This window comes from Heloderma suspectum, chromosome 1, assembly GCF_057233095.1.
Source record: "Heloderma suspectum isolate Gila_16-S chromosome 1, 16-S_ref, whole genome shotgun sequence".
Taxonomy (NCBI): Eukaryota; Metazoa; Chordata; class Lepidosauria; order Squamata; family Helodermatidae; genus Heloderma; species Heloderma suspectum.
This window is the reverse complement of record NC_139458.1, coordinates 209,547,793-209,574,005: the sequence shown is the minus strand read 5'-3', so window position 1 is coordinate 209,574,005 and position 26,213 is coordinate 209,547,793. Positions and strand designations below refer to the sequence as shown.

At 44.2% G+C, this 26,213-nt stretch overlaps 2 protein-coding genes across 2 annotated transcripts in view; both read left to right on the top strand.

Moving 5' to 3' along the window:
* Positions 1–6,690, top strand: part of MPP4 (MAGUK p55 scaffold protein 4) — a 52,632-nt gene extending 45,942 nt beyond the window's left edge. Inside the window, 1 exon segment of the mRNA XM_084817974.1 lies at positions 4,249–6,690. Coding sequence (XP_084674100.1) covers positions 4,249–4,440 — 192 coding nt within the window. The 3' untranslated portion in view covers positions 4,441–6,690.
* Positions 6,691–14,836: 8,146 nt separating this feature from the next.
* The window catches only part of TMEM237 (transmembrane protein 237), a 28,029-nt gene continuing 16,652 nt past the window's right edge, over positions 14,837–26,213 (top strand). Inside the window, exons 1-4 of the mRNA XM_084817963.1 lie at positions 14,837–14,940; positions 18,599–18,630; positions 18,874–18,884; positions 23,995–24,051. Coding sequence (XP_084674089.1) covers positions 14,923–14,940; positions 18,599–18,630; positions 18,874–18,884; positions 23,995–24,051 — 118 coding nt within the window. The 5' untranslated portion in view covers positions 14,837–14,922. The remainder of the gene's footprint in view (positions 14,941–18,598; positions 18,631–18,873; positions 18,885–23,994; positions 24,052–26,213) is intronic.

Genomic DNA, 26,213 nt, shown 5'->3' with positions numbered 1-26,213 from the left:
ATGATAGATATGTAGTCCAAACACATCTGGCGGGCTCCAGGTTGGGGAAGACTGAGCTAAGATCTGAACTTGGGTTAGAAGAAGTCCACTGTTCCATGTGCTGTTGTTCTTTACATAACAATTTCAAACTGAAATTGTGGATTGAGGTCCTCAGTGGACTGAGGTCCTCAGTAGACTGAGACCTGAGAATTTTTTGACACCAGAGCTGCAGCAATAGCTTTTGGTCTCTTAAAATTTAAATATGTAGACAAGTTCAGTCAATCTCCCACTTTTTCACCCACCCTAAGTGAGAATGTTGATTACAGTGTCACCTGTCAATACTCAGTGCTTCCCCTTCCCTTTTTTCTTTGGTTCAGTTCCAACATAGCAGCAGACATTTTGCAAGCATGCAGGATGGAAGGCTACCAGGCTTACGGCCTAGCAGCATTTGTATGGAGGTGCCGTTTGTGGGAACCCCGCTCCTTCCTCCGTGTGGGCGATTTCATGCAGCTGCTCTGATTTGTGTGATTGAGGTCCCTCAAAAAGGGCTGCCGCAATTGCACAAATCATGGCGACCAACTAGATGGCTCCCATATGGAGATGCCACAAAGTGTGCATTCGCACAATTTTTTTTTATATTATTCACAGTTATTTTATGAAGATTCATGAATAATACAGTTGCCAAAATGAGAGTTAGACTGGCATCCTGTTGAACTTTGAATTCATGGATGATAACTGGAAAGAGTAACTGAAGTCGCTGCTGTTCAGTCGTTCAGTCGTGTCCGACTCTTCGTGACCCCCTGGACCGTAGCACGCCAGGCCTTCCTGTCCTGCGCTCTCTCCCGGAGTGTGCTCAAGTTCATATTCATTGCATCGGTGATGCTATCTAGCCATCTCATCCTCTGCTGTCCCCTTCTCCTTTTGCCTTCAGTCTTTCCCAGCATCAGGGTCTTTTCCAGAGAGTTTTCTCTTCGCATTAGGTGGCCAAAATATTTGAGCTTCACCTTCAGTATCTGTCCTTCCAAGGAGCACTCAGGGTTGATTTCCTTTAGGATGGACTGATTTGACCTCTTTGCAGTCCAGGGGACTCTTAAGAGTCTTCTCCAGCACCACAGTTCGAAAGCATCACTTCTTCAGCGCTCAGCCTTCCTTATAGTCCAGCTCTCACAGCCATACATTACTACTTGGAAAACCATAGCTTTGATTAGACGGACCTTTGTTGGCAAGGTGATGTCTCTGCTTCTTACTATGCTGTCTAGGTTTGCCATAGCTTTCCTCCCAAGGAGCAAGCGTCTTTTAATTTCATGGCTACAGTCACCGTCTGCAGTGATCTTGGAGCCCAAGAAAGTAAAATCTGTCACTGCTTCCATTTCTTCCCCTTCTATATGCAAGGAAGTGATGGGGCCAGATGCCATGATCTTAGTTTTTTTAATGTTGCGTTTCAAACCAGCTTTTGCATTCTCCTCTTTCACCCTCAACAAGAGGCTCTTTAGATCCTCTTCACTTTCTGCCATTAGGGTGGTATCGTCTGCATATCGGAGGTTGTTGAGAATTCTCCCAGCAATTTTAATTCCGACCTGTGATTCATCCAACCCGGCGTTTCTCATGATGTACTCTGCATATAAGTTAAATAAGCAGGGTGACAATATGCAGCCTTGGCGTACTCCTTTCCCAATTTTGAACCACTCGGTTGTTCCATGTCTGGTTCATACTGTTGCTTCTTGACCCTCGTACAGGTTTCTCAGGAGACAGGTAAGGTAGTCTGGTACTCCCATCACTTTAAGAATTTGCCACAGTTTGTTGTGATCCACACAATCAAAGGCTTTAGTGTAGTCAATAAAGTAGAAATAGACGTTTTTCAGGAATTCTGTTGCTTTCTCCATGATCCAGTGAATGTTGGCGATTAGATCTCTAGTTCCTCTGCCTCTTCGAAACCCAGCTTGTATTTCCGGTAGTTCTCGGTTCGCATACTGCTGAAGTCTAGCTTGTAGGATTTTGAGCATAACCTTGCTGGCATGTGAAATGAGCGCAATTGTGCGGTAGTTTGAACACTCTTTGGCATTGCCCTTCTTTGGAATTGGAATGTAAACTGACCTTTTCCAGTCTTGCGGCCATTGTTGAGTGTTCCAAATTTGTTGGCATATTGAATGCAGCACTTTAACAGCATCATCTTTTAGGATTTTAAATAGCTCAGCTGGAATAATGTCATCTCCACTAGCTTTGTTGTTACTAATGCTTCCTAAGGCCCACTTGACTTCACTCTCGAGGATGTCCGGCTCAAGTTCAGTGACCGCACTATCATGGCTATCAGGGACATTCAGATCTTTCCGGTATAGTTCTTCTGTGTATTCTTTCCACCTCTTCTTAATCTCATCTGCTTCTGTTAGGTCCCTGCCTTCTTTGTCCTTTATCATGCCCATCTTTGCACAAAACGTTTCCTTGAGATCTCTGATTTTCTTGAAGAGATCTCTAGTCTTTCCCATTCTGTTGTTTTCCTCGATTTCTTTACATGGTTCATTGAAGAAGGCCTTCTTGTCTCTCCTTGCTATTCTCTGGAACTCTGCATTCAGTTGGATATATCTTCCCCTTTCTCCCTTGCTTTTCGCTTCCCTTCTTTCCTCAGCTACTTGTAAAGCCTCACCAGACAGCCACTTGGCTTTCTTGCATTTCTTTTTCTTTGGGATGGATTGAGTTGCTGCCTCCTGAACGATGTTACGGACCTCCGTCCATAGTTCCTCAGGCACTCTGTCTATCAGGTCTAATTCCTTAAATCTATTCCTCACCTCCACTGTATATTCATAAGGTATATGATTTAGGTCATACCTGAATGGTTTAGTGGTTTTCCCTACGTTCTTCAATTTAAGCTGAAATTTTGCAACAAGAAGCTCATGATCTGAGCCACAGTCAGCTCCAGGTCTTGTTTTTACTGACTGTATAGAGCTTCTCCATCTTTGGCTGCAAAGGACATAATCAATCTGATTTCGATATTGACCATCTGGTGATGTCCATGTGTAGAGTCGTCTCTTGTGCTGTTGGAAAAGAGTGTTTGCTATGATCAGCGTGTTCTCTTGGCAAAACTCTATTAGCTTTTGTCCTGCTTCATTTTGTACACCAAGGCCATGTCTGCCTGTTATCCCGGTGATTTCTTGACTTCCTACTTTAGCATTCCAATCCCCTATGATGAAGAGGACATCTTTTTTTGGTGTTAGTTCTAGAAGGTGTTGTAGGTCTTCATAGAACTGATCAACCTCTGCTTCTTCGGCATCAGTGGTTGGGGCATAGACTTGAATTACTGTGATGTTGAATGGTTTGCCTTGGATTCGTACTGAGATCATTCTATCGTTTTTAAGATTGTACCCCAGTACTGCTTTTCCCACCCTTTTGTTGACTATGAGTGCTACTCCATTTCTTCTAAGGGATTCTTGCCCACAGTAGTAGATATGATGGTCACCTGAATTAAATTCGCCCATGCCTGTCCATTTTAGTTTGCTGATTCCCAAGATGTCGATGTTCAATCTTGCCATCTCATGTTTGACCACCTCCAGCTTACCTTGATTCATTGATCTGACATTCCAGGTTCCTAAACAATATTGTTCTTTACAGCATCGGATTTTCTTTTCACCACCAGACACATCCACAGCTGAGTGTCCTCTCGGCTTTGGCCCAGCCACTTCACTCTTTCTGGCGCTACTTGGAAATACCCTCTGCTCTTCCCCAGTAGTATATTGAACACCTTCCGACCTGAGGGTCTCATCTTCTGGCATCATCTCTTTTAGCCTTGTGATACGTTCCATGGGGTTTTCTTGGCAAGAATACTGGAGTGGGTTGCCATTTCTTTCTCCAGTGGACCACATTTTGTCAGAACTCTCTGCCATGACCTGTCCGTCTTGGGTGGCCCTGCATGGCATAGCTTATGGCTTCACTGAGTTACGCAAGCCCCTTCGCCACAACAAGGCAGTGATCCCTGAAGTCACAGTATAATAAATGATATTGAAGTACAATTAACATCTAATTCATGCCTGTCATTTCTTTATGTATCTATGTATAACATTTATGAGTTTTGTTTAAAATAGTACACATATACAGTTTATTCCGATCTGAACTAACACAAAATTTTTTTCTACCTGGCTTCTAACCTTGAGAAACATGTATTAAAATGTTACGAGAGCAGTCAATATATATGCTGGTTTTGAAATAAACAACAATAAAATAAACAAGTAGCACATTTCAGTCAATGCTTTGAGCCTCTTGTTGTTCTGCTCCCTACAGGAAGAAGACCTGCAGGAGATGGAAGAGTCAGCTAAAAAAATGGAAACTCAGTTTGGCCAGTTCTTTGATCAAGTGATTGTGAATGACAACTTACAGGAGGCCTCCATGCAGCTACTGTCTGCTGTGCGCCGAGCACAGGATGAACCTCAGTGGATCCCAGCAACATGGATATGCTCAGACAATCAGCCATAATTCTCAGGACTAGACAAGATTATAGTTCGTGCTTCACTACAACAATAATCGTAACGCTGGGATTGCTGGAAATAATATACCTTTGTTTGAAGGGAATTTGAAGAGGTTTAGGTAAAACACTATGACAAGATGTACTAATTTTGGCTGCATCCGCACATCACTTTAAGCCATGAACTGTGAATGAGCAGTGTGTTGATGCGCACAACCCATCCAATCCCACTTTGTGTGGGCAGGTAAACAAACCAGGAAAGACAGATTGGTGTGATGTTTGAAACCAGGATTATGGTTTATTGTGGTCAAACAAGCCAGGATTCCTAAGTCAACAACAAACCCTGGTTAACATCCTGGTTTATTAAGCCATAATTCATGGCTTTAAGTAACATGCGAATGCAGCCACTGTCTTGCGTGGCATTCTTAACCACTGTATGTTCAGTAATATTTTGTACCAAAAAAAGATTGCAGCATTGTAGTGTCAGAATATAAATTATTAAGAAGAATAAAATAATTATTTTGTTGCATTTATTTGTGTGAATCAATTTTATTAAGCTAATCATAGTGTTTTCCATGGTTTTGAATTTGATGGTATTTTGGTTGCTTCTGCCTTCCTGAGCGTACGAAAAGTTCAAGGGTCCTTTGGCAAATTATTTTTCCAGTGGTTTCCGGATGGGGCAGTCTTTGTTCTGGAAAGTACCTCTTCTTGATTGGTGGCAAGGTCCTCCAGCAAGAATGACCATAAAAAGGGAGGCTTCTTCTCAGCTCCCCATGAGCCCTGTCTAGTTAGCAGACGGTAGGATTCTGGCATTATGTGTGTCTGAGCCATTGTGACACCGTTTGAATGTTGCTTCAGCAGCTTATATATTTTGTGGGTGAGAGGTGCCATTTTAGGCCAGGACTTGGGCTGTAGCTTTGTTGCACTCTGACTCCGAGCCCGAGAAAAAGAGGGTTCCCGAGGAGACTGCCTTTCCTCTCCTGGCTTGACTTCCTGTACTTGGCTCCCCCCGCCCCCTTGTTCAGAGCAGGAAAGCAGTTGATGCTGAAGCAAAGGGGAGTGGTGATTGCCACTATTGCACTCATCTTCTCTCACCTTCAGGTCAGGGAAGAACCAAAGCGGCTGCACCTGTCATTTGGCCACACCAATCCTTCATGTCTCTCAGCCCCACTCGTGGTGTTCCACAGCACCTCACAAATTGGCAGACACCATTTTTATTATTGAGGAGGCAAGCAATGGTGATTGCTGTCAGTCATAATGTGAGGGCCAGCACTCCGTTCCTATCTATTCATTGGGTTTGAGGGCATTTCTACATGAGGGTTTTGACCCACACCTTTACCAGGGTTTCTGCGCCTAGATTCTTTGCAGGATTAAGATTGGCTCCTTTACACATGTTTTTTTCTTAGGGGTTGGGGTTCCTCTGCCTTTCTATATGTTTTGTTATACAGCTACTGGATGATGCTGTGGTATAGTGGGATTGCACAATTATACAGAGAGTTTAATGACATCATTCAGGATATGCCAGACTTTCCTCGTTAGGAAAAAAATGTGATAATGTCACAAAGCACGGGAGTGGCCCTGGAGGATGACATGATATAAAGGACCTGCAAACTACCATGAATGAGCAATTACAAGCACACAATAAAAGCCTGGTGTAGAAACACCCTTTGTCTCTTCAGCAGCCACAAAATGGCATCCAGCAGCAAATGGACTCCACAGATGCCAAGACAAACCAAAGGGTGCTGTAATATCCCAAAAGGGTTCCATGGGGTCTCTTCTGTTTTCCCAACTTTTTTACCTCAGTGCTGATTCTAATGCTCTTGCCAGCCCCCCCCCTCCCTCCCTCCCCCTTGCCTGAGAGAGGCAGAGCAGGCATTTTAGGGAGGGATGGCAACTCTCAGTCGCTCCTTTCCTGAGCAAGCAACTCCCTCTTCCTCCTATCAGGTGCAGAGTTGGAGTGTGGCAAGAGCACTGTGGCAAGCAGCACTTAAGCCCTAGCAGTTCAGGTAGAAACAAAATTTCTCTCGTGGAGCTTTTTGAATAAGCAAAAGCAAGCAAATCTTTCCACCCAGGCCATCCTGGTGGATTATTTCAGCTGAAGGCCTATGTTTCAGAGAACTGTGCCATTTTCTTTGTTTTGTTAGTAATGTGTGGGTTTAAAACTTGACTTTGCACCAGTCAGGAACCTAGAAAAAAGGCTTGATTACATGTCTGTCCAACAACAACAGAGCAAGAAACTTGATTCCACCCTGTTACAACTAATGCTAGGGCCACCTAATGGCTGAGCTATATAATAACACTATAATTATATTCCAGTGAATTGTTTAATAGATTCTTATTAATGCATTGCCTTATGAATTGGAGATATATTGAGATATTGTGCGGATTTTTGTGTGTGTTGTACATTTGTTAGTTTTGCTATGAACCACCTTGGGCATGTTTGATGGAAAAAGCAGCATATAAATAAAATTGGCGTTGACATGTACTTATAAGATGGCTTACAACAGAGATAGGCAACCTGGCGCCCTCCAGATGTTTTGGAGTACAACTCCCATTAGCCCCAGGCAGCATGGCCAATGGTCAGGGATGATGGGAGTTGGAATCCAGAGCATCTGATAGGCAACAGGTTGCATAGCTGTGGTTTAGAACATAACATTGGTCAATTGTACTCATAAGATGGGTCCATTACTTACTTTCACTGAATGCAGTGGGCTTATGTATGAGTAAGAATCTACTCATATGTATATTCACAGTGCAAGCCTATCCATGTCTACTTAGAAGTGTCCCACTGCGTTCAGTGGGGCTAACTACCAAGTGAGGGTAGGATTGACAACTTAGTTCCAAAGAGTTATACAGGGTTGCAGCCTCTGCATTTATAGGTGTCTTTGAATTGAACGTGAAATGTATGCATATGTATTTAAGTATTTATATTCTGCCTTTAAGGCAGGGGTGCAGAACCTGAGGCCTGGGGGCTAAATCCAGCCCTCCTGGGGTCCCAATTCAGCCCTTTGGGGTTCCCCAGATGGCCCCACCCCTTCCCCTTCCCCCACCCCCTTCCCAGCAATCATTTGCTGGTTTCCCGGCTTTTGTGGTATTCTTTCCCTATTCAAAAAGGTTTAAATGCCTCTCCCAAGGCTTAGTTTACCAGCAGAAAGAGCTTTAAACTAAAATATGATGGTAGTTTTGGTATTTTGTCCCTGCCCCTTTTGCCTTCAGCCCCATCCAGCACTGGAACATGGCCCTGGAGACCTTCTCCAAAACGGAAAGCAGCCCTCAGGCTGAAAGGGGTTGCACACCTCTGCCTTAAGGGCTGTACAGCCCTCTCAAGGGAGTTTACACACTGAAAGTAGCATCCATAATTTAAACAATGCCATCCAAAATCAGCAATAAAACAATTTACACCCAGTAACAGATTTTTATCCTGTTTAAAAGCCAGGACCAAATTCAAGTTAATCAGGTAAAAACAGATATAAACAACCATTTTCTTAAAACCCTTTTTAAAGTACAGGAGCAAGGGACTCAGTAAATTGTCCATGGGAAAGAGCTCCATACTAATGGCACTGCCATGTAGAAGGCCCTTTCTTGTGGGCCTGCCAGCTGATGGTGTTTGGGGCATTCAATGTTCAGTTCTTTCACCAGGTACTAAAGTTGGAGCCCATGCTCTCTGCATCACTACTAGGGGTTAGGCAACATCTGCCCTTAAGCTGTGTGTTAGGAAGCAATCCTATACACCTTTAGACAGAAAAAAGTCCAGCTCCCAGCATTTCTCAAGTTGTACAACTTCTGTCTGTCTAAACATGCGTAGCATTGCACCCTTAAAAGCTTAACAGATTGCCAGGGCAACCCTATACAGGTCTGTTGTTGTTGTTGTTGTTCAGTCGTTCAGTCGTGTCCGACTCTTCGTGACCCCATGGACCATAGCACGCCAGGCCTTCCTGTCCTGCGCTCTCTCCCGGAGCGTGCTCAAGTTCATATTCATTGCATCCGTGATGCTATCTAGCCATCTCATCCTCTGCCGTCCCCTTCTCCTTTTGCCTTCAGTCTTTCCCAGCATCAGGGTCTTTTCCAGGGAGTTTTCTCTTCGCATTAGGTGGCCAAAATATTGGAGCTTCACCTTCAGTATCTGTCCTTCCAAGGAGCACTCAGGGTTGATTTCCTTTAGGATGGACTGATTTGACCTCCTTGCAGTCCAGGGGACTCTTAAGAGTCTTCTCCAGCACCACAGTTCGAAAGCATCAATTCTTCGGCGCTCAGCCTTCCTTATAGTCCAGCTCTCACAGCCATACATTACTACTGGGAAAACCATAGCTTTGATTAGACGGACCTTTGTCGGCAAGGTGATGTCTCTGCTTCTTACTATGCTGTCTAGGTTGGCCATAGCTTTCCGCCCAAGGAGCAAGCGTCTTTTAATTTCATGGCTACAGTCACCGTCTGCGGTGATCTTGGAGCCCAAGAAAGTAAAATCTGTCACTGCTTCCATTTCTTCCCCTTCTATATGCCAGGAAGTGATAGGGCCAGATGGCATGATCTTAGTTTTTGTAATGTTGAGTTTCAAACCAGCTTTTGCACTCTCCTCTTTCACCCTCAACAAGAGGCTCTTTAGATCCTCTTCGCTTTCTGCCATTAGGGTGGTATCGTCTGCATATCGGAGGTTGTTGATAATTCTCCCAGCAATCTTAATTCCGATCTCTGATTCATCCAACCCGGCATTTCTCATGATGTACTCTGCATATAAGTTAAATAAGCAGGGTGACAATACGCAGCCTTGTCGTACTCCTTTCCCAATTTTGAACCAATCGGTTGTTCCATGTCTGGTTCTTACTGTTGCTTCTTGACCCTCGTACAGGTTTCTCAGGAGACAGGTAAGGTGGTCTGGTACTCCCATCACTTTAAGAATTTGCCACAGTTTGTTGTGATCCACACAATCAAAGGCTTTAGCGTAGTCAATGAAGCAGAAATAGACGTTTTTCTGGAATTCTCTTGCTTTCTCCATGATGCAGCGAATGTTGGCGATTTGATCTCTAGTTCCTCTGCCTCTTCTAAACCCAGCTTGTACTTCCGGTAGTTCTCGGTTCGCATACTGCTGAAGCCTAGCTTGTAGGATTTTGAGCATCACCTTGCTGGCATGTGAAATGAGCGCAATTGTGCGGTAGTTTGAACACTCTTTGGCGTTGCCCTTCTTTGGAATTGGAATCATAGAATCATAGAATCATAGAATAGTAGGGTTGGAAGGGGCCTACAAGGCCATCGAGTCCAACCCCCTGCTCAATGCAGGAATCCAAGTCAGAGTATCCCTGACAAATGGCTGTCCAGCCTCGTCTTGAAGGCCTCCAGTGTGGGAGAGCCCACCACCTCCCCAGGTAATTGGTTCCATTGCCGTATTGCTCTGACACTCAGGAAGTTTTTCCTGATGTTCAGTCGGAATCTGGCTTCCTGTAACTTGAGCCCATTATTCCGTGTCCTGCACTCTGGGATGATCAAGAAGAGATCCTGGCCTTCTTCTCTGTGACAACCTTTCAAGTACTTGAAGAGTGCTATCATATCTCCCCTCAGTCTTCTCTTCTCAAGGCTAAACATGCCCAGTTCTTTCAGTCTCTCTTCATAGGGCTTTGTTTCCAGTCCCCTGATCATCTTTGTTGCCCTCCTTTGAACCCTCTCCAGCTTGTCTGCATCCTTCTTAAAGTGTGGTGCCCAGAACTGGACACAGTACTCCAGATGAGGCCTAACCAGTGCTGAGTAGAGGGGAACTAGTACTTCCCGGGATTTGGAAGCGATGCTTCTATGAATGCAGCCCAAAATAGCATTTGCCTTTTTTGCAGCCACATCACATTGTTGGCTCATATTCAGCTTGTGATCGACAACAATTCCAAGATCCTTCTCGCTTGTAGTGTGGTTGAGCCACGTATCCCCCATCTTGTAACTGTGCATTTGGTTTCTTTTTCCTAGGTGCAGAACTTGGCATTTGTCCCTATTAAATGTCATTCTGTTGTTTTCTGCCCAGCACTCCAGTCTATCCAGATCACTTTGAATTTTGTTTCTGTCTTCCAAAGTATTAGCTATCCCTCCCAATTTTGTGTCATCTGCAAATTTGATCAGCATTCCCTGCACCTCCTCCTCCAAGTCATTAATAAAAATGTTGAAGAGCACTGGGCCCAGGACTGAGCCCTGCGGTACCCCACTCGTTACCTCTCCCCAGCTTGAGAAGGTCCCATTGATAAGCACTCTTTGAGTCTGATTCTGTAGCCAACTGTGGATCCACCGGATCGTTGTTTCATCTAGCCCACTTCGAGCAAGCTTGCTCATCAGGATATCATGGGGCACTTTGTCGAAAGCTTTGCTGAAGTCGAGGTATATGATGTCTACAGCATTCCCACGGTCTACAAGGGAGGTGACTTGATCAAAAAATGAGATCAGATTTGTCTGGCAGGACTTGTTTTTGACAAATCCATGTTGGCTTCGAGTAATCACGGCATTGTTGTCAAGGTGCTTCCAGATGGATTGCTTTATGATCTGCTCCAGAATTTTCCCAGGGATTGATGTCAGACTGACTGGTCTGTAGTTCCCAGGTTCCTCCTTTTTACCCTTTTTGAAGATAGGGACAACGTTAGCCCTCCTCCAGTCATCTGGCACTTCCCCGGTCCTCCATGATTTCTCAAAGAGAATAGACAGCGGTTCTGAGAGTTCTTCTGCCAGTTCCTTTATGACTCTAGGATGCAGTTCATCTGGCCCTGGAGATTTGAACTCATTCAAAGTAATGAGGTGTTCCTTGACCATATGCCTGTCGATCTCAAGCTGCAATCCTGCCCCTTCAGCCTGTACTTCGCCTTTGCCAGGGGGGTCATAGACCCTCTTTTGGGAGAAGACTGAGCCAAAGTAGGAATTGAGCACCTCTGCCTTTTCTTTGTCCTCTGTTATCATTTTGCCATCCTTATTTAATAGCTGAACAACCATTTCTTTCCTCTGCCTTTTACTATGCACGTAGCTGAAGAAAGCCTTTTTGTTGTTTTTAGCATCCCTCGCTAACCTCACCTCGTTCTCCGCTTTAGCCTTCCTGACGCCATCCCTGCAATTCTGTGCTACCTGCCTGTACTCTTCCTTTGTTACTTGGCCTTCTTTCCACTTCCTATATGTGTCCTTTTTTGTTTTCAGGTCATCCCTAAGCTTTTTGTGAAGCCACATTGGCTTCTTCTGTTGTCTTCCACCTTTTCTTCTTGTTGGAATTGTTTGTGATTGTGCCTTGAGAATTTCCTTTTTTAAAAGTTCCCACCCATCTTGGACTCCTTTTCTCGCTAGCATTGCTTGCCATGGGACCTTACTGATCATTGTTCTGAGTTTATTAAAATCAGCTTTCCTAAAATCCAGGGTACGCGTTTGAGTACACTCGGCTTTTGCTTCCCTTAGAACCAAGAACTCAAGTACAGCATGGTCGCTTTCCCCCAGAGTTCCTGTAACTGCTACTTGATCCACTAAGTCATCTCTGTTGGTTAGGATCAAGTCAAGGATAGCCGATCCTCTAGTTCCTTCCTTTACTTTCTGTAGGAGGAAGTTATCTGCCACACAAGTCAGGAATTTCCTGGAGGGGCCATGTTTTGCAGAATTTGTCTCCCAACAAATATCGGGGAAATTGAAGTCCCCCATTACTACTACATCATGCTTCCTTAAAACATTGGCTATTTGCTTTTCAAAAGTTTCATCCTTGTCTTCTCCTTGATTGGGTGGCCGGTAGTAGACTCCGACCACCAGGTTCCTTTTATTCTTTGCTCCATTTATTTCAACCCAGATGCTCTCGATGGGGCTACCAAGCTCCTCCTCCTGTATTTCTGTGCAGAGATATGTATTTTTCACATACAGTGCAACCCCGCCTCCCTTTCTGTTCCTCCTGTTCTTTTTGAACAAGTTATATCCTTCAATTGCTGTATTCCAGTCATGAGAGTCATCCCACCAAGTCTCAGTTATACCTATCAAGTCATAAACTTGAATGTAAACTGACCTTTTCCAGTCTTGTGGCCACTGTTGAGTGTTCCAGATTTGTTGGCATATTGAATGCAGCACTTTAACAGCATCATCTTTTAGGATTTTAAATAGTTCGGCTGGAATACTGTCATCTCCGCTAGCTTTGTTGTTACTAATGCTTCCTAAGGCCCACTTGACTTCACTCTCGAGGATGTCCGGCTCAAGTTCAGTGACCGCACTATCATGGCTACCAGGGACATTCAAATATTTCCTGTATAGTTCTTCTGTGTATTCTTGCCACCTCTTCTTAATCTCATCTGCTTCTGTTAGGTCCCTGCCTTCTTTGTCCTTTATCATGCCCGTCTTTGCACAAAACGTTCCCTTGAGATCTCCAATTTTCTTGAAGAGATCTCTACTCTTTCCCATTCTATTGTTTTCCTCGATTTCTTTGCATTGTTCATTGAAGAAGGCCTTCTTGTCTCTCCTTGCTATTCTCTGGAACTCTGCATTCAGTTGGGTATATCTTCCCCTTTCTCCCTTGCTTTTCGCTTCCCTTCTTTCGTGAGCTACTTGTAAAGCCTCATCAGACAGCCACTTGGCTTTCTTGCATTTCTTTTTCTTTGGGACGGATTTCGTTGCTGCCTCCTGAACAATGTTACGGACCTCCGTCCATAGTTCCTCAGGCACTCTGTCTATCAGGTCTAATCCCTGAAATCTATTCCTCACCTCCACTGTATATTCATAAGGTATATGATTTAGGTCATACCTGAACGGTTTAGTGGTTTTCCCGACGTTCTTCAATTTAAGCCGAAATTTTGCAAGAAGCAGCTCATGATCTGAGCCACAGTCAGCTCCAGGTCTTGTTTTTACTGACTGTATGGAGCTTCTCCATCTTTGGCTGCAAAGGACATAATCAATCTGATTTCGATATTGACCATCTGGTGATGTCCATGTGTAGAATCGCCTCTTGTGTTGTTGGAAAAGAGTGTTTGCTATGATCAGCATGTTCTCTTGGCAAAACTCTATTAGCTTTTGTCCTGCTTCATTTTGTACACCAAGGCCATGCCTGCCTGTTATCCCGGTGATTTCTTGACTTCCTACTTTAGCATTCCAATCCCCTATGATGAAGAGGACATCTTTTTTTGGTGTTAGTTCTAGAAGGTGTTGTAGGTCTTCATAGAACCGATCAACCTCAGCTTCTTCGGCTTCAGTGGTTGGGGCATAGACTTGAATTACTGTGATGTTGAATGGTTTGCCTTGGATTCGTACTGAGATCATTCTATCATTTTTAAGATTGTACCCCAGTACTGCTTTTCCCACCCTTTTGTTGACTATGAGTGCTACTCCATTTCTTCTAAGGGATTCTTGCCCACAATAGTAGATACGATGGTCACCTGAATTAAATTCGCCCATGCCTGTCCATTTTAGTTCGCTGATTCCCAAGATGTCGATGTTCAATCTTGCCATCTCATGTTTGACCACCTCCAGCTTACCTTGATTCATTGATCTGACATTCCAGGTTCCTAAACAATATTGTTCTTTACAGCATCGGATTTTCTTTTCACCGCCAGACACATCCACAGCTGAGTGTCCTTTCGGGTTTGGCCCAGCCGCTTCACTCTTTCTGGCACTACTTGGAAATACCCTCTGCTCTTCCCCAGTAGCATATTGGACACCTTCCGACCTGAGGGGCTCATCTTCCGGTGTCATATCTTTTAGCCTTGTGATACGTTCCATGGGGTTTTCTTGGCAAGAATACTCTACTCAGAAGTAAGTCGCAATGAGTTAAATGGTAGGTATGTATAGGGCAGCCTATAAGGCAAGCCACTGAAGTTGATGGGACTGACTTCTGCGCATTGGGTTGCACTGTTATCATGGTGGGATCCACTGTTACACAGAGTATCAAGGCACTGCCATGAACTGAGGCAAAAGCTCACGACTGGTGAGCTCTCGCCGCCACAGTTAATTGGTTGCATGTCACGCGGCGCCACGGGGAATCCACTCGTTTTGCTCAGTGGAGGCTGGTGGCTCTAATTGTGGCGGCGCAGGGAATCCACTCTGGGTTTCACTCAGAACCGGCCAGAACTCTGGCGGAGCTATCCAAGCTGCTGAAACCATTCTGGGGGTAGGGCTCAGGACTTAGATAGCTCCTTTAAAGTTCTGGTTGGTTCTGACGGAAACCCAGAATGGATTCGCCGCACCGAAATCGTAGCCACCAGCTTGCACTGGTTTTGCTGCAACGGGCCAGCCGCCTGGAAGCGACAGAGGCCCGGATCTGACCGGGCTTCGTGGCAAAAGACTCGGGGGCGGAGAGGCGGGAGGCGCCCGGGCGGGGAAGGGCGGCAGAGAACTTCCACAGCCAGCGGAGGCGGAGTCGGGAGCACGGCTGAAGCTCAGCCTCGCCTCGCCTGCCTTCCTCCCCGCCCGGAAATGGCGCCTCCGCCAGCCCGCCTCTTCCCTCGGCGTCTCCAGCGGCGCCTTGGAGATCAGGCGCGGCCTTCGGGCTCCGTTCCTGCGAGTTGCCTCAGGCAGGGGGCAGGATGGAAAACGTCCGCCCGGTGAGGGAGGAACGAGGAAGCGCTCTGAGGCCGCAGAACTCCCCGCCCTGTGGCCGAGCTGCCCGCGGCTGTGCGGCTCCCTCGCCCGAGCAGGGGGCGAGGGAGAGGGGAGGTCGCTCTGGCGATGCTGCTCCCTTCGCCTTCGCCTTGGCAGTCTGGGGCGAGCGAGCACCGCTTTAGGGCGCGATCCGTGCTGGCTGGGGGATGCTGGGGTTATAGAACTTCTTCTCTGCCTAAACAGGCGTAGGATTGCGCCGTTAGCATCACTGACTTTACAGTGGTAGCCAGGGGGGGAAAGTGCTGTGGTTCCTTCGAGACAAGGTGCCATAAGGCTCGTCTCGTTTTTGCTTCAACTGAGTTGCGCAGCGATCTCCATGGAACTGATCAGTTTAGGGTGCAATCCTATGCATGTTTAGACAGAAGAAGCCCCGCAACTCCCAGACTTCCCCAGCCAGATTTTTTTCCTGCCTAAATATGCATCGTATCCGACCCTTAGGTGTTTTTCAGGGTAATCCAGCAGTATGCACACAGTATGAGTTCTTTGTATTATTTTCTAAGAGCATCTGCTAATGCTGTTTGTTTCTTTTTCTGTGGCAACTAACTTTTGTTTGGGTTCCCGGGGGGGGGGGGTATTCTGTGCAATTCGGAGTTACTTGGACGTTTACAGGTTGAGTCTGTATGTGATCTTACCTTGATATGTAATATGTCACATTATCTTGATATCTGAATGTTTGAATCCAGTGACAATCCAGGGAGGAGTTTCTACATGAATACCTGCTGTATGGAGCAGTGGAGGCTGGTGGCTCTGATGTCAGTGGGATGGTGAATCTGCCCCGAATTTCAGTCAGAACCAGTCAGATCTTTAAATGAGCTATCCAGTGTGTGAAGATCTTTAGGGATCTGACTGGTTCTGATTGAAACCTGCAGCGGATTCACCACCACATTGACATAGAAGCCACCAGCCTCCACTGCTATAGAGGGTGATGGGCATTGCTCCATGTGACAGCTGTCTCTATATGGTGAGAAGTTCATGTGCAGTGGTTTACCATACAACAGAGACCCATGATGGTTCATTCACACATGCAAGTTCTCCCTTGATGTTGCACTCATCACCTGATAAATATGCATGTGCAGTTTAACAGCTGTTTAAACCCGCAACTTGCATTTGTGGTCAGAGGGACACCACAAAGAACAGGTACAGTGTGCCTTTGCGTGCTTCCAGACAGAAGGTTCCTACCAATTAGAAGGCATTGTACAGCGATTTTTCTCTTTAATGGGTTTTCTGTGGTAAGAAAAAAGACAGAAGAAGCAGCGGGAAAACATAGGAGGCTTACAAGTGGAAGGTAATATCATCTGGAACCCCTCCCCTGCTGTAAAATTCCATGAATGAGGCATAGTGATGGTGCCATTGAGGCCTTGTCTGGAAACACCTTTTGACACGTATGTGTTAGCCTCCAATTTTATTATCACTTCTTTTTGAGACACATTCATTCTCTTCAGTTTTTGAGTCATTCTCCAGCCCTTGTAGCTGAAGGTAACAAATCGGACAAATTATGCTATTTTAGACATATTTTATCCCATCGCTTCCTCTAAGGAGTTCAAGGTGGCATATGTGTTTCTCCCCTCTCATTTTATCCTTCCAACAACCCTGTGAGTTAGGTTAGGCTGAGAGATAGGGACTGGGTCAAGATCATCCAGTGATATTCATCCCCAGTTCTAGTCTCAACACTAACCACTTCATTGTTGTTGTTCAGTCGTTAAGTCGTGTCCGACTCTTCGTGACCCCATGGACCATAGCACGCCAGGCCTTCCTGTCCTCTGCTCATTGGAAAAAAAAAAGTTTACCACCATGTAGTGATATCTTTGAGAGTGATACCCTGTTTCTACAATGAATTTTGTATTTTCACAGCCACTCTACTTACATTTGTTATGGCAGAGCTAAGGAAAACTTTTCCATGTCATAAAAGCTAATTTTCTTCATCTCCAGTTTGTTTTATTAGATATTACCACAACCATATCTTGTACTTTTCCTTTGATTGCTTGCAGCCCAATTCTGTGCATATTTACTTAGAAGGAAATTCAATGTACACTCAGGTAACACCCTAGTCAGGTCGTCTACTTCAGTGTAGAATCAACATGCAAGGGGGGCAGAGTGAGGATGAGCACGTTAGCTCTGCCCCCACTCCCACTCCCTGTTCCCATCGCCTGACATGAGTTGAAGGGATAACTTCTGGAATGGGGAACCGTCACAAGTAGAAAAGGCTCCCTGCTTTAGAGTGATCCCTTCAACTTGGGGACGGGTGGTGGAGCAAGTGCACTGCCTCACTCTCCCCCACTGCTTGTTGATTCTGCACTGAATAACACCTGAATTTTGTGTCTAATGCCCACCCCTATCTGGTAAGTGTATTGCTTAACAGTAGTTACTAATAAAGCAATAGGTAGTACCATTCCCTTGAGCAGCAGTGTCAAGACTCTTACTGTAAAGCCCTTTAGTTTCAGTTGCACTTATACTATTGGAGTTATTTGAGGGACCAGCTGCTTGCTTATAAATCTGTGATAGTAAATGCATGGAAGAGTCCTGTTATTCAGTTTTAGTATAGAAAAAACCATGACATGACATTTAATTTTAGAATTAAGAATTTTCAGAGTGGAAAAAAATGGAGCAGAAAACTAAAAGTCCAATTCTGTCACAATTATTCTTCCCACAAGTTTCACTGTGGTTAGTATGAGGGAGCATTACTTTTGAAAGATGAGATCAGTGTATTAGATTGGCAGGTGTGTAGCAAATCAGCAACAATACCATGGGCTTGCACAAAAGCAGCATCAGGCCCTAAATCAGGTGGAGCCAAGGTTCACTTCCAGCTAATCCTGTGTATTGGAAGTTTATTTTTAGTACAGAATTAACACAGGTCACTGTAGGTATAATAGGTTGTCTTATGTCACACAGACCCTGACTTTAAATGATATGGGGAAGAAGCAAGTGGTGAGTCCTATTTGAGTTGTCATCCTTAGATGCTTCCAGGTTTTTTTTTAAAAAAAAAATTAGATAAAGATTTTATCAGATTTATCAGAACAATTTTCCTTTTGGTTCACTTACATAATACAAGAACTGATTCTTAAGCTGTCTCACTGAGAGAATTATCAGGTCAACAGGCTATACATTAGGCCAATAAAAAGAAACATTTTTTGTCGCAATAGTTACTGTATTTTGAGGTGGTTGTTGGGATTAGATACTGCAACTTGGTGCAATTGCCCAGGTGGGTTTATTTAGGTGAGCTTTTCTAGAAGATTGAATTTACTATGAGTTGTGCTGCTATTCTAACATTGTGTATTGTTTTATTTTTGTTGTTTAGTTTTAGCCTATATTCTATATTTTGTACTTGGTTTTGATTAAGTTGTGTACTTTGGTAGAAAGGCAAGATATAAATTAATAAATAATAGGCATATTTCAGCCAGTGAATTAAAAGTGCTTGATCTATGCTTGCATTTTAGTAAATGTTTAATGGCTTGATTGCAGGTATCACATGGTGCTTCATCAGTTATATTTGTAAATGCAGCTGTTGAATATGTGCTAAGGAGAGGAAAGCTATTAATGTTTATATATATATATATATATTTGTTTTTAATATACTAAGGTATATTTGTGTTTTCATTTCAGTGTCCACCCCGTGTTCTTCCACCAGTACCAAGGTAAGATTAATTAATTCACTGGGGAAATTGGCAGGTCAAGAAATCTAAGTGACAGCATAGAAATCTCCCTAGTGTAAGAGTCCTTGAGCTTCTTGCTGTGTAGATGTTAAAGCCATAACTATTATGTGTGGGAATTTTAACAGTTCTGGATTACCACATATTTCCAAAGTTAATAGTCTTCTTTCTTTTGTATTTCTTTTAAACGCCTTTTCTGCCTTGATTTGAAAAATCTTTGATCTGAAGTGGAAACCAAGGTGAGTTCATTTATTATTAAATAGACATTTATTTACGTAAAACACCTCCCCATTGAGTCTTTAGTAATGAGGTAGTTATATTATTTATTTATTTAATAGATTTCTATACCTCTGACCATATTTAAAAATATCCGTAAGTGGTTTACAAGGAAATTGAATACATGAAAATACATTATGATATACATTAAAATGCGTAATAACTGCTAAAACATTTATATGACAAATTAATCAAAACATTAAAACCAATACATTACCATAATTGTATTGCTTTGGCTATTGGACAGTATAGAGATTTAATTAATTAATTAATTAAAAACTGGGCAACACACTCAGGGAAGGCCCAGGTAAAGAAATGGGTTTTACTTGATGCCTAAAGCATGCCTTAGTTGGTGCCTCCTAAATACCAGGGTGGAGGTCATTCCATAAGGTGGGTGCCATCATGGAGAAGGCCCGCTTCCTGGTTGCTGTGAGATGGCAATCCGTAGGTCATGGTATAACCAGCAAGGCCTCCTCCCATGATCTTAATGATTACACAAGTCTGTATCATGGAAGATGATCTGCCAGATAACCTGGTCCCAAGCTGTTCAGGTCTTTATATCCCAGCAGCAAGACCTTGTACTTGGCTCGTAGCTAATAGGTAGCCAGTGCAGCTGCTTCAACACCAGTGTAACGTTGGATGGCTAGGCACTCCACTCAGCATCCTGGCTGCCGCATTCTGCACCAGAACCTCTGCAGTTATTCCATATTGGAAAACCAAGATTTTCCTTACTGATTAGCTGTGGAAATAACCAACTTTAACGTGTTTTATTGCATCTAAATTGGTTGTTTGGTTTTGTACTAGGTTTTTTTTTGGTACTAGCTGAGGGAGACGCTAACCCAGTTCAAACGATCAAATCCTGGCTTAATGTGCCAGGATATGCTTGAGCTTCTTGGACCTGTATCCTGCCCCCATGCTGCTGGATGTAATGGGAAACTATGGTTCACTGCAGCTTCCTGGTTTTTGCGCTGCTCACACAAAGGGAGGAATAAAACAGCAGCAAAGGGGCTGTGTGTGGGTGCACCAAGTTTGAAGGTCTCCTGGCATATGAAGCCAGGATTTGATTGTCCAGAGCTACCGCCAATATGAATGAAAAGATGCAAATATTACTTTCGTTGCCTTTGTAAGTCTGAATGCTGTAATCTTCCCTCAGATTTATCTTTTTAAAAGCAAAATAATCCTGTTAGTAGTGTTTTGGAATGGAAACTATTTGCAGACAATATACTGCCATACTTTTAACAAACAATGTTTTGTTTTTCTGTTTGCCTTCCTCCCACTGCCAACTGGCAGATTTTCCCCTGTTCTAAATTTCGTGGGGGGAGGGCATGACTAGAAATGCCCCCTTCTTTCAACTGCCAAAAGAACTCACAGACATTTAAGAGACTGCATTTCTGCATGAAAGCTTAGGGACATTTTCCACATTACAATTCCTTGCTTGTCTAGGGAAATGATCATAAAATGGCTGAAGATGTACAGTGTACATTGTACACCCTGGGATGGTCAGCTGTGCATGTACGATATGTGTAGACTTCAGAAAAGGTGTCAGGAGCTGTGCAAGAGGTGGGCTGTGTATCTGTATTGTATCTGGATCTCTTGACACAATACAAAGCTATATAACATTAACTATTTTCTGTTGCTTATCTACATTTATTTAAAAATGCAATGTTGGAAGCTGTCCAGTTCTATTCATTTATATATTTAGATCTCCATCCCTTCCCCCCAAATTCTGATGGATCAGTTGTTTGCAAAAGTGAGTTGAGAGCGGTGTAGCATAGCGCAGGATGGGCAGAAGATAGTTCTCTGAGTGATTTGCCTAGATCAGCAAGGATTTGCTGGGAAACAAAAGTGGAAGGGTGCTATTGCACTCATGTCCTATTTGTGGGTTTGTCACCAGCAGCTGGTTGGCCACTGTGTGAACAGAATGCTGGACAAGATGGACCCTTGGTCTTAGCCAACATGGCTCTTTTTATGTTCTACTCCCAATAGTTTAACGATGGCAATTGAAATGGAAAGTTAAAAAAAACCCTCTTGTGCCATAGCTGGCTTTGTGGTAAGCCTCACTGTTCCTCACCTGCAAATATGTCTTAATTGTTTGCCTTTGACTCCTTCTTTTTGCAGCTCTGCTGCCTGCTTTGAGAGTTTTGTGTTAGAATCTCTGATCAGTAATAGCCCAAATGTGTTACCATGGGATGCACCAGGTACCGGACTCCACTGCTCCCCTCCAGCACTCTTTTGCACCTGGCTCTGATTAGCGGACCTAAGGGGTTCCAATAAAAACCAAAGTAGATCCCACAAGCTTGACATCTGCCCATCCCTTCCACAGCAGCCAGGAGAGTGAGCTACACATCAGTAGTGAGTGAGCAGCAATAAAGCCTGGTCACCAGGTCTACCATGATAGGTAGATCTAGCCTCTGAGAAATGTGTATACCAGATCTACTCCTCTGTTTTTCTCAGAGGGTAAACCTGGTGTCCAAACAACGTCTTTTCACCCACAGCTGACACCCTTCGTTCTTTCCATGGCTCCCTTTGGGCCAAAAGCCATCACAGGGTTGAAGGGCTTGGTTAATATTGGAGTGTGGGTGGCGTGACCTGCTCACCTTACAATCCGCTGCTAGGATCTCTTCAACAGGCAATGCACAATAGAGTCAGGTACCTTCACAAGATGTTCTTTTATTTCTACAGTTCATGAGAAGACACTGTGGAGCTGCATGGCACACTGTCTCAGCTCCAAGGCCAACATCAAGAGAGATGGGGAGGGGTTCCACTAGGGCCTCTTGCAAGAGCTAAAATTGGCAGGCTCTCCTAAAGCTACAACCCATTCTAACACATAATAAATTGCACTGCTGCTACAACCAATTTCACAGCCTCATCTGCATTTCCCTAAAACTCCAACACTGGACTACACTGCAGAGTTGTCATACAGTACACACACCCCCTCCTCAAAATAAGAACAGCAGCACTGGGCTACTTTGCAGGACTTGTGTCACCCACATTTTCTCAGCCACAGCCCTGCCTCCTGGGTATAATAATGATGAACTTTATCTACACACAGGTAATTTTTAAATGTTTATAAACTCAGAAAAAATATTAACAAGAACCTGCGTTAGAAAGATCATGAACTCCTGTCTTTGCTGCTACCTTTTGTTTTTTGGTAGACACACTACTGTCCAAACCCAGTTACAGGGAACTCCTGGATTTCTAAATTGCTTTTTATGAGGCTGGAATTACTTCCCTAACAGGGAAGACCCCCAAAAGGGTTTAACACACCCGGAAGGGTTAACACACCCAGATAACAGGTGTGTTAACCATTGCTGTAACTTCATTCTTTGGCTAATAGGACTAAAAGGTGGCAGCCAGTTTTTCACAAAATTAATAGGCAGAATAGTGGCTCACATTTTGCCTCATATCTTGGGTTCTACAAGAGCTTTAAAAAAAATGAGACTTTGGCTCATCTCCAGGGGGTCAGTTGCTCCTCCTTGCCCCTTCCTGTGAATGCCCATCAGCATGGATGAAATTTGGAATGGCCATACTTGTAATGTGACATCCATCACTCCCTTTCCCTTATGTTCTCTTTCAGCATTTTCCCAGTCTTTGTGGGTGAAAGCATTGAATTGTATGGTGTTTTTACATACCAACATTAACAGCCCAATCCTATACATGTTTACTGGGGGGTGGGGCATTAAACCACAAAACGGCAGTGTACCTAAGGAATGCATATTCCCTTGTGATTCTGGGACTGGCAGGGATTGTCCTTTCAAGCAACACCTCTGCACTTCCCAGATGGGCAATGTTCCAGTGTGTTTACCACACCTCACCTTAAGGTTCGCCTGGCACCTACATTGTATTCTTTCCAGTGCTAGGTGAAGACCTTTTTATTTTCCCAGGCATTTTAGCATTTTAGCTCTTTGGACTTTTAGCTTTGCTGTTTTAAATCTGTATTTTAAGTCCCTGCACTGCTGCTAGGTTTTATTCTGGTTGTATTGTTTACTGTGTTTTTAATGTTTTATATATTTTGTATTGTTTTATTGTGCGCTCTTTGGTTTTAATTTTTGTGAACCGCCCAGAGAGCTTCGGCTATTGGGCGGTATAGAAATGAAATGAAATAAATAACTAAGGCTAGAAAACAACTCATTGGTTCACTTAAAAATAAAGTGAACTCAGCCAGGGGCCTATGCCAGTGGGAACAGGGCAGGAAATCAGTGGTTTCCGTAGTCACAGTCAGTGAGGGATGCTTTATGAGGCAGACACTCCCACCGGCTACCAAACCAGAGGCCTAAAAGGCTGCAGTGCTGACTGGCTGGGCCTGCCAGCCTCACCGGCCTTTCCAGGACCACGTTCTACCATTTGCATTGCAGCCACACTCAACTGAGCTCAATGGGACCCCACCCCACTCCAGTTTACCGACCTCCCCTGGCTGGGCCTCGTCCACCTGTATCATGGGGAATTAGAGAGGAGAGATAGATGGGACAGGTGTGTGCAGCATGAGATGGCTATTGCTGTGTGCTGCTGCCTGCTACCATCTCTTTGCCTTACAAGGAGGTGCTCCCGCAGCACTGGTTAAGCTCAAGGGCATCCTCCCCTCCTGTGTTTAATTGATTGACCTCCTGTCCTGTCCGGAGCTTTCTCTGTATGGCTGGAAACTGAAAGTAGAGATAGATGGGGCAGGCACAGGACGAGTTGCAGCTCTCAGAATGATGGTATGACTGGAATCCGGGGTGGGGGGTGCAGTTACACCTCCTTGGTCCCATGAGTGGATGCCCATGCTGGTACCCTCCAGATGTTTTGGACTACAGTTCCCAGCATGGCTGGCTGGGGTATGCTGGGAATTGTAGCCCAACACATCTGGAGGGCACCAGGTTGGGAAAGGCTACACTAGATGGCCGTAAGCAAACCATTCCCTCTCAGCTTCAATTCCCCCATCTGTAATAGGGCAGATAAGAACAGTGACTTACCTTACAGGGCTACTGTAAGGATTACAACCAGATAAAGAGTTACACAAATACTGAGTATATCATCATCATCATCATTACTTCTGTGATGTCTAATTCTTTGTTTTTGTTTTTTTTACTCCAGATGAAATTCCTCTTGGTCGCCAAAAAAGGAAAAAGGCCAAGGGAAAAAACTCATTAGGTAAGAGGCTGGTTTAACTGAGAACAATACAGGGGATGGTAGAGAAAGCACATATAGAATGCTTGAGGTTGCAATGCAAACTTCTTAACAGATGGCATTATTTCTGTCTGGTTTAATATTAATCTCTTGCCAAAGAGCTTGAGCTCTGCACACTTAGTAATTCAGAAAGGAGAACAAATGTGTTGAGAATACTGTTCCATGGATAAAAGCAGCTCTGGGATTACTGAGGCAGTCAAGCAACTAATAGGTATACAAGCAGCTACTGTATACCTATTAATATACAATCCAGTCAGTCCAGAGATGAATCATGATGGCCGGTCCTAGTCTCTGGAAGGAGTGGCAGAGTACAAGCCAGGGGCAGGGCATTTTTCCCACCGCCCCAATGGCTGCATTCCCTGATGACTGCATCTGATGAAGAAGTGGACAGTGTCCTTGAAAGCTTATGCCATAATAAATGTGTTACTCTTTAAGGTGCCAGAAGACTCTTTGTTATTATTCACTTGGGAGAAAACTGTGCAGGGTGCAGCTGCATGCCAGCGATTGACAGGGGAAGTGCAGGTGATGGGAAGGGCCAGAGCCAAACATGGTGAGGCCAGTGCCACCCCAAACACATACACACACATATATCCCACCCCACTGACATGCTGTCTGTTTCTCACCCATTCACACATACCCATCTGTTCATAGCAGTCTCTTTCTTTCTTTCTTTCTTTCTTTCTTTCTTCTCTCTCGCTTCCTCCCCTCCTGTCCCCCCTGCAGCAATTAAGCTTTGGAAAATAGTCCACACTACATTTTCTAAACTTAATTGCCACACCACCAAATGGGAGATGGCAGTGGGAGGGGAAGGTTAACCTTTCCCTCTCCAGCTGCAATCCTATGAAAATTTCCCACACAGCAATTAGCCTTAGCAAAAAAAGGTCCCATTTGCATGGATGGGACTTTTTTCCCCTCCTAAGTGGCATTGCTGTGGGGTGGAGGCAGCAAGGAGAGGAGGCCATGGGCCAGCTGTTCCCCACCACTCCTCCAGGTGATGCAACAATTTGCCTAATTACTGAATTCATTATACTTTATTTTTCTCTCTCCTATGTTAATAGGCAATTTTAAAAGATATATGGTTGGATGACTTACTTGTGCATTCCTTTTTGAGCAGTTTCTTAAGCAAGAAATATACACAGTGTTGACCAAATTATCTTTACATTGAACCACAATTCCACAGTACAACAAAAATGTATATTCTTAAAGCCCTGATTAAGCTTATCAATAGCAACTCAGAACATCTAGAATAATCTCTCTTCATCAGATAGTGTGATAATTTTTTTTCTAATTTTGATTAATAACACTTTGACCTAGTCCACACCACACACGGGGCTCACCGTGAGTTGTTAGCTGCCGTTATGAACATGCAACGACGGATGGGGTTGTTCAAACAACACACCACAACCCCATTGGGGGTTGCATGTTCATAATGGTGGCTGCATGCACTCGGTATGCACCACAACTCATCGTGGGTTAAACAACCCACAGTGAGCCCGGCATGTTGTGTAAACTGGCCCATAGTGTGCTTGACAGAAAATTCCAGTATCATGTAAGCCGTTCAGCAAGCTAGAAATGTCTGGCTTAGGGTAGTCAAGTCTTGGGGGTGGGGGTGGGGGTGGTCACAGATCTTTTCATCAATTATAATATGAATATCTGGCAAAGAGAGAGAAATCCATTCTCCTACATTCCCCCCATTTTGTTGTTCACTGTTGCTCACCCAACAATACGACATCCACTAATAGATTAGGCATATCCAAGGGAGTTTGAACTAACCATGCTTCATGTCTTACTGGGGAGGTAATTCGTGTTAACAGTATACCGCCATGACTCCCATGCATGTCATTCATGGTAATTAGAAAAGGGAGTAGTACAGATTCATAGTACTGCAATCTGTCCCTTAGTTTTTCTAAGTCAGTAGGTGTGGTCTGTTACGTCCTGTATTTCAGATTAAAGTTCACCGTTACCATTGCTCTGGCTGTTACATTTCCAGTTGAGGCCTTGTAAGATACAGTGCCTCTTGTGTGGATGTGCACTACTTCATGTCTCTGCCTAATATCAATTAACCTCAATTTCTTGTAATTTCCTAATTTCTGCGTAAAGCAATATGTGCTGGCAGAGCAATAGAA